The 13,846-nt window shown below is 41.4% G+C and overlaps 1 protein-coding gene across 2 annotated transcripts; it reads right to left on the bottom strand.

The window, feature by feature from the left end:
* Window positions 1–5,333: 5,333 nt before the first annotated feature.
* On the bottom strand, window positions 5,334–11,972 carry LOC138050729 (uncharacterized). Of its 2 annotated transcripts, none has more exons than XM_068897025.1 (4): window positions 11,872–11,972; window positions 9,182–9,228; window positions 6,783–6,922; window positions 5,334–5,734 (listed from the first exon to the last, which is right to left on the bottom strand). In XM_068897025.1, the coding sequence occupies exons 1-4, from the start codon at window positions 11,956–11,958 to the stop codon at window positions 5,433–5,435; spliced, it is 576 nt and encodes a 191-aa protein (XP_068753126.1). In that variant the 5' UTR covers window positions 11,959–11,972; the 3' UTR covers window positions 5,334–5,432. The 2 variants fall into 2 exon arrangements, with proteins under 2 accessions (XP_068753126.1, XP_068753127.1); XM_068897026.1 differs by lacking the exon at window positions 11,872–11,972 and adding an exon at window positions 9,392–9,486.
* Window positions 11,973–13,846: the final 1,874 nt, after the last annotated feature.

The following is a 13,846-nucleotide window of genomic DNA, read 5'->3' as shown; positions in this document are numbered from 1 at the left end:
AAAGCCAAAAGGCTTAATTAAGGGGAACCTCCACTTCAACAAAAAAATAACTTTAAATCACATGAGATAACTGTTGCAGTCAAGTCGATCTAAAATATTTTGAAAGAAAGCGTTTGTATCGGAAAGAAAAAAGTTTTAGAATCGCCTATTTTGCGGGCGCCGCCATCTTGAATAATTGTGACATGTTACGGTTGCCCTTTTGTTATTAGACAAAAGAGCAGGCAAAAGCTCTTTGTGTCAGACGCTGGTTTTCACTAGCGATGAAGTCGGAGTCAACTTTGAGCGTTACGATCGAGTGAAATCAAACAACGGAGTCGTAAACAATTCTTCCTATTCCACTTGCGACTCCGTCCCGTACGATAAAGCGGAAGCGGAAGAACTAATCAAACACACTGCTCCTTCTCAGGTCTAGCAAAGTCACCATTTTTACAGCTCTGCTCTGTTTACCTCCAAGGGCGAAGGCGTAGACGTCACAGAGAATCTTCGAGGGGCCTGAGAACGAACTTGTGATTGGTTTAATCTTCGGATTCCGCCTCCGACTCCGATGATTGCAAGCGACGGAGTCGCAAGCGGAATCGGAAAAATATGGAAACGTTCGGATCCTTGCAACTCCGATTCCGACGAGCTTACGACCGGGTGTGATTTTCTCATTGCCGGGGAAAACCAGCCTTTTGGGATGGGGTTAGCTTAGTTTTACAAGTTCTTCGTTTTGAACTCGGTTTGTGCATAGCAAGACGCCTTCTGCAAAGAACTTCGTTTTTGTAATGAGACAAGATGTAAAAAGCTAGCATCAGCAAAGATTTCCCTGTGGCGTTCAATTTAAATCTCATCTGTTATTAAGAATTTTCAGAAGCGCACTGCTGACAGCTTTGTTTAGAGAATTGTTGGCAAATGAAATTTATTATAAAGGTTTTATCGATTAATCATGATAAAAGAGTATAAAATGCTTTAATTTGAATAAAAAAAATATTTTTTAGAATTCAACGTAAAATTTACGTTGCTCTTGACGCAACGACCGCTATATTGCTATACCGGAAGAATCGATCAGGAGATCGACGATTTTACAAGTGTGGTCAATGTATATACGCCTTATTTATAGAGGCGAGGCTGTCATGACTTTGTGCGATACAACCGTTTTCCTTTTCTTGTGTAAGTCCAGTGTAATCGCAGTTCTCAAGAAAGTACGGAAGACCAGGCGCAAATTCTTCTCAGGAGTCTGGATGGCTCGTTTGGAAGGACAGGCCAAGACAAACATTGTGGTGAGTGTCTTGATTTGTCAATCTGAACGAGTTACCAAGGCCCCGCGCGAAGAATTAGCGCTTAGTCTCCCTATCTTTTCCTATAAGGCGTATAAGCATCACAAGAACACGACCAACATAATAAAAGTGACAAGGCTTGTATGCTACAAAGGTTACCATCAGTCTCGTTCAGTTGCTATGGAGAGGCCAGGACACTGAGCCCGTACTTCGAGTTGCTGTCTAAAAGACGTCTAGTGACACCGCTATTGTTTTCATAAAAGAAGAAGCGTAGGCATGATTAACTAGGGACCTGTAAGGAAATCTTGCCCACTCGCCATATCGATACGTCGAAACGGACTGTTCACGCTAGACGGGCGATGTGAAGTCCCTATAATGGTACAATACTCAAAGTGGGGTAAGATCAACGCTTGATAGATTTGGAGAGCAGTGCGCTCTGAGATGTATGGTCTTATACGTTTAAGGGCGCCTATAGCTGAAGATATCTTCTTTCTAAGATCACCTATATGATTAGACCATGAGAGGTGTTCGTCAATTATCACGCCTTGTGATTTAGCTTCTTTAACTTTAGTGATTAATTTAGCATCAATCTCAATGTTTATCTGATTGTCAGAGAATGAATGTAAACGTTGGTTTGACCCATTAACCAAAAATTCGGTCTTCGCAACATTCAAAAATGAGCCACAGATTAAGACTTCGTAACTCTGGATTTAAACCGTTATGATAGCATCATCAGCAAACATCCTTGGGGAGGTCAACCTAAGGCAATTTGGCAGATCATTAATATAAACTAGGAATAAGAGTGGTCCAAGGATGCTACCCTGTGGGATGCCACCACATGGCCACAAGACACCGGTGCAGCATTAGGCAACTGGCCAGCAAGACTACATCTCCGACTTTGGCGTAAAAGATAAGATTCAAACCACTTAACACTGATCGTGTCAACACCATATGTACGGAGCTTTCGTAAGAAAATATTGTGATCAATGGTGTCGAAGGCCTTTTTAAGATCGATATTAACCGACCAGCTCAGTGTTTGCAGCACAACCAGCGCAGTAAGAGTACTGTGTGACGATCGAAATCCAGATTGACAGTTGCTTAGTGGTTGTTAACGTTAAGATACTCACTAAGTTGATCACAAGCACATTTTTCAAATATTTTGGCAACTGTCGGTATGACGGATATCCTCGGTTTTCAGATGACGTCACGGCCGCCTTGTTGGAGCCCCTAAACAAAGAAAGGGCAGCTATGTTGGAGCCCCGACCAAATCCTCCGGGAATTGAACTCTATTATTATGCTAACGTTTCCTTTTGTTTTCGTTGAAAAACATGGATGTTGATCACGTGAGCGAAAACCAACAATTGGTAGATGATTGTAAGAAGCGAGGCGAACTGATGCTAACTCTTGCAAAAGACACAGTCGTTACACGAGTCATCTATTAACGAGGCTAGGTCTGTTCGTCTGATGCCTTTTTTAAAGTTGCTGATTGTAGGTACTGATCTTAGCTCCCGGTTAATTTTGGACCAAAGAAGTGGTCCAAAATGCTTGAGAGAGTGTTTGCCATATTTTGTAGTGTTGAAGCTTTCCTGTCTGAAGTCTGCGTTTCTGAGATTATAGTTTGTATGACTAGTGTTGAATAGTTCAGTTACTGAGCTTGGCAACATGCCGTGCTTTATTTTGAACTTGAAAATGAGGCCTCCGATCGTAAAGTGTTGTCATTTTTGCTCTTCTTAGGAGATCATCGTATGATGCGGACCAGTCATTGTAGACTGTGCGTAAGCCCCTTTCGTTATATAATGCGCTCCAGTTTCCGCCTGTCACTAGCCTTGCAGAAGTGACAAACGAGGCTACAGTATGTGAAGTGTGGCATAATGGCTGTTTTATAGATTGTTACTTTTGCTGTTGTGGGGATTAGGTTCCTTAGTCTAGATAACACGCCAATACTTCTGCTTTTTTTGGTGCTAGTTTGCTTAATATGTTCCGAGAACTGTAGGTTTACATCGAGTATCACCCCCAGTAGTTTAATCTCTTGAGCCTGCCGAATTGTATTACCGTCGATGTGCACCGCCTACATAACTTCCTGCTTGGCTCTTGACATAACCAGTAGTTGATATTTCGATGGGTTACCCGAGTGGTTAGTTAAATTTGTACCAGCGATCAGTTGTATTCCCGTCCTCCTCAAGACTGCTGACGACGTTGTCAATCTGATCACCCGAAATATATATTTGGTATCGTCTAGTCGTACCCTGTTTTTCCTGTTTGTAAAGTAGGACTTTAAAAGTGCTAAGGAGTTGCTACATAGAAAATAAGCTTGGGGGTTTGAGAGCAGCAGGTCGGGCGATAAGTAATCAAAGGCTTTGCTCACGTCAGTAGATAAGATAGATCTCTTCCAGTCTTCGACCAAACGCACTAACGTAATTTCGCAACTACCGGTATATCCTTTACGGTATGCTGAGTTCAAGCCGTCGAAGACTTTATTACCAACACAGTAACAGGTCTATAGTTGCACTTGTTAGGCGCGTCGTCTTTCTTAAATACAGGCGTCCATTCTCCCCACTTCCACTGTTCCGGCCACGTACCCCGCGATATTATCTCATTGTATATATGAGTGAGAAAAGAGGGAAACTTCGTCTGCTGCCATACCAAGGACTTTTGGTAATACAATGTCGTAACCTGCAGCTTTGTGTGGGTTTAACTTTTCTAAGGCTCCTAACACTTCAGAGCGATGGACTTGGCAGAAGCTAAACGCATTTTTAGACCATATATTTTCGATTCTTTTCACACTTGGATGGTCAGCATCAGGGGCTGTATTGAGAACTAACCCTGTACTATCACCTATCCTAGCAAAATAATTGGCAATGAGCTCCGACACTTCATGCTGGTCCTGGACAATATTATCTCCTTCCTTTAAGTGAATTGCGGTTTCGCCACAACCTTTATCTCTCAGAAGTGGCGTGAATGTTTTGAAGAAGGTACGTGGGTTTGTCCTAAGATCATCAGATCTCTCTTTTCAATATTGCTTTTTGGTTTTTCTTCTAATACTATTCGCAATATTGCGCCACTTCTTCCGCAGTTGGTCACTTTCATCAGTTTGTAGTGGTGCCGAAGCGCGCGGGCCATAAATCAACGGGAAAAAACGAGGATCCGTAACTTACAGTACGGACCGAGAAAACGAGGTTAGTAAGATATTTATCATATCTCTGAGGTTAACCGGCGCGTGGGCAAGGAAACTAGTCAAGTGAAGCCGAAGGTTCAACTTCCACAAAGAATGCCGTGCCAAAATCCCAAAAACTAAATCTTCTTGGCTGTTAAGTTTGAAATAGTTGCTTGCAAGATTCAAACAGTTTTCAGTACAAGTTTATGCAACAGAAATGACATGAAAAACTCGCTAGATGATGTTTTGTCGAATTTTTAAATTTAGCGGGCTGTACAGCGGGCCGTACTGTAGAATACGGCCCGCTAATTTAGCCAATTACAGCGCGCGTACTATCTGAGAGATATAATAAAATGCTTTACCAACTAAGCTATGAAGCCACAGACTTCGTAGCTCAGTTGGTAGACGGCATTGCACCAGCATCGCAGAGGTCAAGGTTTCGAATCCAGTTGAAGCCACCTGAAATTTTCAGGTGTCTATAAAGTGACAATCGCGGAAATTGTTCAAATAAGTGCGAGAATTGCTTCTATCCTTCCTTTCTTTTTTGTTTTCCCCAAATGTGGACTGTTTACTACCAATAGGCCGAACATTCTTACCAAAAATACTATCTGAATAGTAGGCGCTCCAGTGCTTGGCTCTTGCAAAGTTGCACTTGACGCTCCTACAACCTTCGTCTTAATCAAGCATAGCGTTATTTCTTTTCAACGATGTGTTCTAAAGTATGTAGGTCCAACCTTATTTTGGAGGATCCATTCTGGTCCTAACCCTAATGAGAGCCGTTTTCAAGCATGACACTCATTTGAGAAGAACTCAAATTCAACGAAAATAGTATCAATTTCTTTTACTACTATAATAATAATACATTTCATCATGTCAATTATTATTATTCCTGGTTTGTATTTCTGCCACCAAGAAACTTTTAGTCTAAGGAAGGAAAACCTATAACTCTGGGATTTGCGTTTTCTCTCTGAATAGATTATCCTGCATGAAGTCTATTGGTGATTTTAATTGATGTTATACTTCTAGCTAGACAACTGCTCAAATCGCGCTCTAAGACCGCTAACTTTGTCCGTCGTCGTTACAGGAGGCGTGGCTTCCTTGTTCCAATCGTTTTTCTCTCGTGTTCTGCGAAGGCCCTCAGTGGCTGTTCGAACAAGGCTGTTGCTATGAGGTAGCGGTCCTGTTGTTTTACGGCTCAACGTTAACCACTCTTCTGTTATGTCCAGAGATGATTTACCGCGTAATCTGGGTCTTTTTCGTCCGCGAACACCTGGTCGCTCGGCTCTTCTCTTTGTGGCACATGTAAGCTGTGGTGAGTATGCGTCTAAATAAACACATTTTTAGATTACATTTATGCTAAACAAATATTACGATGGTTACGTTATAGAGGAGCGGGGAAGAGATTTTTGCCCCGGTTAACGAATGTCGACAAACTCTCGTGCATACTCGGAAAAAAATCTCGATCCCTCTTCCAAACAAACCAATAATGATTTCGAACACACAGTGTATGGTGCATCATATTATGTTGCAAGCCGAAAAGACGGACAAACTACACTGAGAGTGACAATGCTATCTGTGATAGTTTATTTAAGGGGTGTGCCAATGCATTACCACATACCCAAGACATACTCTTCCCCTCTCACACACACACAAGTAGAGTCCGCTGTAGCTTTAGTGACAAAGCATTCCAACTACCAGTTGGTAGGCGCGACCCTTGCGGAAAAAATGACGTGGAAATTTACGTAGGAGAAACTATTATACCCGACATTATACAACTTGTTAGCGTACGGCTTCCCATAGGGAAAACACCGGTTTCCGTCCGTTCACCGAAGTTAAGTCCTGGATAAGTGGCAATTTACCCTGTGCTTGTACCCAGTGTGAGCTTTGGGGAGTCCGGCTGATGTGGTAATCATCAGCTGTGCCTCCAACTATCATCGTGAGATGAGTTCTGTTGATCGCAACCTTACCCAGGGTTATTTTCGAGCAAACCGGTTTTCCGTGCTCATTAAAATCAACTTCCAGCGGGATAAAGCATGAACTGTATAGGGGGTTCCAAAGGCACATTTTATATGCTTTAGATCCGATCTCATCAAACTGCGTTCTCGTAGTCCTCTCCTCGAGGTGTATGGAGGGTGACTAGCGCGACTTATCATCATCATCATTATCATCATCATTATTCGCATTTTCATTCTCAATATCATTATAATCGTTATCATTGTGGAAATCATGATCAAGAATTCTGGAAAAGGTTTTGGGACGTGTAATGTAAAGAACCTCTTAAAGATAAACAGAAGAGCTTCGAGAACTCAACTGCGTCGCCGACAATCGGTTGGCAAATGGCAAAGCATGGCTGATGATAACTTCCAGTGTACCTAATTTAGTAAACGAAGAAGGAATTTCTTCTCTATTATCTTCCTCGTTTATCCATGAGCCTTCTGGAGTCATCCATGTCGATGAATCTGATGGTCCAGCTGCCTGATCTTCCTCGTGGGTTTCTATGGATTCGCGCGCACTGCAAAAGAAACGTGCGCATATTGCATGGGTTAGAACGACTCATTTGTTTTTACTAGTTTTGAAAAGAGTTACATCTAAGACGAAAACTTCGGATTATAGTCCTTATCGAAGAAGGCTTAAACGTCGAGCCATTTATATATAAAATTACAAAAGAAGCACTTTCTCTTCTCAAATCAATCAATCAATATTTTATTTCATCACGGAGTCCATTTCACGTGTTTTACGACTACGATTACTAATAAAAATAGTAGAATAACAAGGGCCAGGTGGAACATATGGACTCGACTCCGACTCTGGACTGGACTGGACTGGACTAAACTGGACTAGAGTGGGAGGGGGAGAGGGTTAGTGTTTTTAGTACCAGTTTTGGTTTGCTTATTATTATATTTTTCGGTTTTATTACAAATAATCACCCGAGGTCAATTGTTAACACAGCAGTATTTGGCGCCATTTATCTTTCATTTGCGTTAATGTTTCAACCGAGTATTTACAAGCTTCGCTCCCTCACGCTGTGTTTTCCTTCGTAATTCCTCGCAGAGAGTTTCACTGTGGATGAAGAGGTCACACCCAAAACACAGACTCCGCAACTATTTTTAATGTTAGACAAAATCAATACCTGTGAAACAAGACCAGCCAATTTTAAAAATCTGTGAACATTGACTGGAGTCTCGTTCCCACTTTTCTTCTCAATGCTTTCAAATTCTATTTTGCGCTCTCTTTCATGAATGCCAAAGGACTCAGGCTTCGCTTCATTCATCCAGTTGTACCAAGCTCGCTATTCGTGTGGGTTCTGGAGAATACGTCTCACGCAAGACAATGTTGTTAAATCTACCGAGTTACCGCACAACATCTTGAACATCTTGAAGCCATTAGCGCTGATCACGCTATCATGAAAAACACTAACCAACTGATAACGAAATGCAATTTAATTTGTCAACTGATAATCATCGAATTGATTGCAGGCGATTTCCGATTTCATTCACGTTCTTATATCACGCGATTCTAAAAAATACCCAAAATTAACAGGAAGACAGGGCTGAAATTGTGGAGTGGATACAGTGTGATGCCTGCCGGTGATAATAGGTATCACCAAGTTTGTGCATTAAGCCCTTTTGATGACGACATGTTCTGGCATTGTGCATTCTGCGCAGGAATGATTATCAGTTGACAAATTTCAATGGACATTTACTGTAATTGCATTTCGTTATCAGTTGGTTAGTGTTTTACAATGATGTTTGCGTTCATGCATGATAGCGTGATCAGCGCTAATGGCTTCAAGGTGTTCAAGATGTTGTGCGGTAACTAGGTAGATTTAACAACATTGTCTTGCGTGAGACGTATTCTGCAGAACCCACACGAATAGCGAGCTTGGTACAACTCAGTAAGCTGGATGAATGAAGCGAAGCCTGAGTCCTTTGACATTCATGAAAGAAAGCACAAAATAGAGTGTAACAAAAATACATATTGCGTTATATTTAAAAGGGTCAAAGACAGATCAATGATTGAAAGCATTGACAAGAAAATTCACATGGAGTATGGGGAACGAGACTCAAGTCAATTTCACACATTTTTTTTAATTGACTGGTCATGGTTCACAGGTCATGATTTTGTCTAACATTAAAAATAGTTGCGTAGTCTGTGTTTTGTGTGAGACCTCTTCACCCACAGTGAAACTCTCCGCGAGGAATTACGACGGAAAACACAGCGTGAGGGATGGTATTAAGGAGAACTTTTTAAGTAGGTGTAGCGAAGCTAGTAAATACTCGCTTAAAACATTAGCGCAAATTAAAGAGAAATGGCGCCAAATACTGTTGTGTTAACATTTGACCTCGGGTGATTATTTGTAATGAAACCGAAAAATATAAGCAAAAGTAAACAGACCTGATTCTAAAAACACTAATCCCCTGCACCTCCCTGCCAGTCTAGTCTAGTCCAGTCCATTCCAGAGTCCAGTCCAGATTTTTAAACGACCGTTAGTATCGTCAGCATACATAAAAGGTTACAGTTGGCAAGTCGTTGATGTATAATAATAAGAATTATTTGAAGTCCCAGCTTAGCCAACTAATATCAATGGCTGCCCGCCGATGTTGGAAAGAGCCTTTTTTCTCTGACAAAATGTTTTATTTTTACAATCAATTAAATTAGATTTGAATTTTCCGTGATTTAAAAATTGTTTGTGTCAAGCGAACCACCGATTTCCGATCTTTTGTGCGAAGTTAGCCGGCAATTAGTAATTGGTAAAACTTACTTTACTTACCAAGTACTTTGAAGGTGCTCTCTTGGTTTGATTTCACTAATGAATGCCTGTGTGGAAAACAGCGATAACAAGCATCAAGAAATGTATTTCCTTTTTAATTAAGGTGGATCCAAGGAAAGCTGTGAGTCTTCGAGTTCGGTCAGTTAACTAGCGTTCTTTTGGGAAGGATGCGTTACGTTGCCGGGGCAATTTTCGGGCAAATTTTCTCACCATGTTGTTGCGACACAAGTTACTCGAAGGATTGCATCGTGCAATCTCTGCTCACGAATAACGACAGTCGTCCGTGACTGCCAACATTGCAAGATTTTGCAGTGTTGCCGTCTGAGATAGTTTTTGTCGTTTGATGTCTTCATTGACCTTGAAGCAACCAGTGGGAGTTTTCGCTAACATACAACTATCATTACCCCTTTGCAAGTAAGAGATTTTTTAAATCAACGCCGCGGTGGACGAGAAAATCATAAGACCTTCAATTCTTTTGTTAAGATAATGGGGTTTTCGCAATGTGAACACGCCTTTAAAGGTGAGCAGACACGAAGGGTCATGTTGCAGGGCCGTGCGCACTGAGGTGACATGTAGCAGGGACGTGTAGCGGTGACATGTAGCAGCCGACAAAATCAAAACATATGCATACACATGAAAATGTTGCGGGGACATGTGTCAGGGATATGTTGCAGCGACATGTTCCCTCGTGTGAACCGACACATTTAAAATTTGTGCAACACCAATTTGGGGGTGATTTTGTCCCCGGGACGTGTCCCAACTTCATGGGACAAATCGCTGCAACATATCGCTGCAGCATATTCTTGAATCATGTACCCGCAACATTTTCATGTGTGTGTAAATGTTGTGATTTTGTCCCTGCTACATGTCCCCGCTACACGTCCCCGCTACATGTCGTCTCAGTGTGTACTACGCACCTTTTTGTCGCTGGAATATGTCCCTGCAACTTAACCTCCCCCCTTCCCCCCCTACCTGTCTGCCCACCTTAAAATCATTATATTAGGGAATTAAAAAGGACTTTAAAATCTACGGCGGCGATGTCAACAAAAACGACACTTCAAAACACAACTTTGCAATATCGCAAGTCTGCCGCGATTTATTACTAACTTGTTTACTTCGTACGGTGTTGGCAAATTCTGATAAAAATAAAGTGTTACGAGCGCTTTCAGAGTAAAAATAGAAAAGGAAAGATATATATTGTGCGCCCACGTTATTTGGAGATTTCACAGAGCAATGCATAAATTTTTGCTAAAATGCGTGCTGCACGTGCACGGCACGTGCAGCACGATTATTTTTCCTTTTTCAACCAATGATATTATTGTTATTCAGGAGCTGACCGCGGCAAGGAAGACGACCACGACACCAGCGAGAACGTCGTCTAAAAATATTATTTCCCGTTATTGTAATAACTTCGTTCTAACCCCAAGTCGTTCGTAATGGAAAGTGTGTATCAACATTGCAGGAATAAAATTGGCAAGAATAGGGGGACAGCTATTGTTAGAGTTATTTTCATAGAGTTATGTCCTAGAGAGTTAAGTTTCCAAATGATCTTCAGCCAACATTCATAAAAGCTAACCATAGGCCTAAGGTTAGCTTTTATGCATGTTTAGGATACTTTCTGTATTTCTGAATTCAGGATTTAGGCCTTCCAAAATCTTGAATTCAGGATTTTGGAAACTTAACTCTAACTCTAATGTCATAACTCTATGAAAATAACTCTGTTGCTAGTCAAGCTCTAAGAATAGCCCTTTTCACGGTTAGTTTTTCTCATTTGCATTAAAATGTAATCTAACGTGTATGCGAGGCAATTTCGGGTTAAAACTACAAAATAGCCCAAAATTGCCTCACATACATGCTAGATTGTATTGTAATGCAAATGAGAAAAACTAACCGTGAAAAGGGCTATTGTTTGGGAAGAAAATTACAAATGTTTCATCACGTTCTCTCGTCCTCTACACAACCTGAAATTTGGTCAATTCACGTCGTTGTCAGGACGAAAACGGCAAAGAAATGCACCAAAATGAAAAACGCACATGCAGGGCGTGCAGAGATTTTGTTTTTGCTCATTAGATGTATTGTTTTGTGGCGTTCTCGTGGCAGTCGTCGTCGTGTTGCGTAAGCTCCCTATTTTGCCGTTGCCGTCGTCGAGAAACGACGGATTCGACAACAATGATGGCAGAAGGCAAGAACATTATTGGTTTGAAGAGGAAAAATACGTCGTGCTGCACGTGCGGTACGCGTTTTAGTACATTTCTTTGCCGTACTCTCTGCAACACAACAACTCATGAAATAATCAGATTTGCGGTTTTGACAAAAACGAGACCATATAAGGGGTAACCCTTTCATTCAGTCTTTATCTTTGCTTTAAATTACAACTTTGCCAACATCATACAAAGTGAACAAGATGGAATGATCGTGAAAATATATAGATGGCTCACATTAAACTGCTTATTGAACGCAAGCCGAAGCAGAACATTTTGAAGTGGGCGGGTGCGGCTCCTCAGCCAGACGAAGCCCAACCGTAGTTTTACATACCGGAACTGAGGTATGATTACTCGCTAAAGTCGTTGTAATATTTTTTGCAGAACCCGAGACTTTCCGGCGACAAGAAACGAACTGTAGTCGAGCTGTAGATGTCCCAGAAATAACTAATTTGCTCTTAAATGTACTCATTTCTGCAAAAGACCAACCTCGACTCTTTTATCCAACGTAAACGTCTGTTCAGCTAGGTCATAAAGCGAATCCATTCCTTCGATTCCATGTTTTCCTTTAGCCATATTTCAAAGGAAACAAACAAACTTTCTTTCACACCATTTCGACAAAGCTATCCTTTGTGACGTCAAGTGTTCTTTGGTTTCAATCGCGCGCACGGGCAGAGACGTAGCCAAAGTTACATCAATTAGCGCGCGAAAGCTCAGTCGTCGGACATGTTCTAACACCCACCCCGTTGGTGGGAATTATTTTCTCACCCCCCAACCTACCTCCCCTTCAAAAGTTCAAGATGGCAGCCAAACATTTCTGGCGTCTACAAATATGACAGAAAGAGGAAAAAGAGGATCAAAAGGAAAATCACGAAAGTTGCGAAAAATAATTCCTCGTGGCGTTTAAACCCGCTAAAAGGAAGCAGACTGTTAGGCAAGAGTTATCCCCACGTGACGAAGGACACAAGCCCTATTCTCTTTCAACTTACAGCTTGCCCACTGAGTGTCTAAAAGGAATCGGAGGCGTGGACATCGTCGGACAGTCCGGCTAGGAAGCACTGGTTCATGTGTTGATGAAACCGACCAAGGTGGTTAAAGTTTTTCGAAGATTCAAACATCACCAAAAATTCTCTCTAAATATTCACTTCAACTTCCGGGCCCCAAAATTCAATGCGACGTGCAAAAATGTTCTTTTAAAATTTACTGCTACAATTAATTTGCTTTTAATAAAAACAGGGCTCGATTGCTTTGTGTGTTTAGTGATGATAGCTAAAACCATGTTCTCTGTAACGTACCGCGGAAGTTTCAGTCATTTCAACAATTTAACTCCGAATTGATATTTCTCGCGTACACGCCTTTGGGCTACCGGTGTGATTTCTTTCGTTTAGCTTGATTTCCTCTTTATAACATGCGTTGAATTGACAGACTTTAAATCAAAATTCGGTTGAATTCCTCGCGATTCTCACAATCATTCAACAACATTTGTCTTATCTCACCTTAGGGCGGGCCACCAGGCATCAAAACCGGAAAAATAAGACATGATTTGTCACCGTTTGAAATCCGAGCATTGTTTTCAAATTTTGCGCACCTATTTCAGTTTCGCCGACCGGTGTGTTTCCGGGTGAATTAAGCCGGCACTTTCCTTGAGAAGCTCAAGACGTCGTTCCTGTTTACGCAAAAGCATTTTTTTGCAAGGAATCCATTATCTGCCATCAGGGCCTCAAGGTGAGTAAGATGAAATCTTTTCTTTTCGTAGTATATAATAGGAGCAGATACTGCAACATTGCAACATTGCGTGGCGCAAGATCTCTACAAATTGTTCCTTCCAAAAATTATCCGATTGCTGTTTATAAAATGGTTAACGGCAACATGCACATTTTGTGTGAGGTGCCGGGGAAAATCGATAAATAAAGAAATACCTATCTTTTAATCCTAAAATGGGAGGAACAATATGCATAACTGAAGATGCGTTCAATTCTGTTATTGCCGATATTTTTAGATGTGGTGGATTTTCTCTAAAACAACCACACAATTTTGAAACAAGAGCGACAAATGAATGCAATAAATGTGCAGTCAATTATGAAAAAGGCTTCGATCAAATTGCTTGGTGTGTTTCAATAATTTACCACGTGCGTTCAAGATGTGCTACACGATAGAAAGGAGATAGTACTCCTGGGGACGTTGTCTTTTAGAGGACTCGCCTTGGTAGTGCCTTCTATTAATCAAGAAACTACACCTCAGGATAACGCGGATAACAATGCAAACATCCCTTCTGACTCAGGAGGCAGATTGCAAGAACTTTTGAAAAGATTAATTACGTGACTTTTAGGGCAGGCGTTAGTTTGGGATCGGACCACTAGCTTTTTCAGGGAGGGAGGAGTGGTTAGAAGTTTTCCCAGCCCGTTACTAGGCTCTTCTTTCCTCTAAAATAGCATTTGCCATTCGTCTTGCCAAATTCTCAGAT

The sequence above is a fragment of the Montipora capricornis genome, chromosome 6, assembly GCF_036669925.1.
Source record: "Montipora capricornis isolate CH-2021 chromosome 6, ASM3666992v2, whole genome shotgun sequence".
Classification (NCBI taxonomy): Eukaryota; Metazoa; Cnidaria; class Anthozoa; order Scleractinia; family Acroporidae; genus Montipora; species Montipora capricornis.
This window is presented reverse-complemented; position numbering and strand designations above follow the sequence as displayed.

Bases quoted from the DNA above. Each gene is read 5' to 3' on its own strand.
- LOC138050729 (XM_068897025.1), bottom strand. From the start codon at position 11,958: ATGGCTAAAGGAAAACATGGAATCGAAGGAATGGATTCGCTTTATGAC. The intron at 6,923-9,181 runs GTAAGTAAAGTA...TTTCTTTTGCAG, and splicing joins GAGCACCTTCAAAGTACTTG to TGCGCGCGAATCCATAGAAA. The intron at 5,735-6,782 runs GTACACTGGAAG...GTGTTTATTTAG, and splicing joins TTCTTCGTTTACTAAATTAG to ACGCATACTCACCACAGCTT.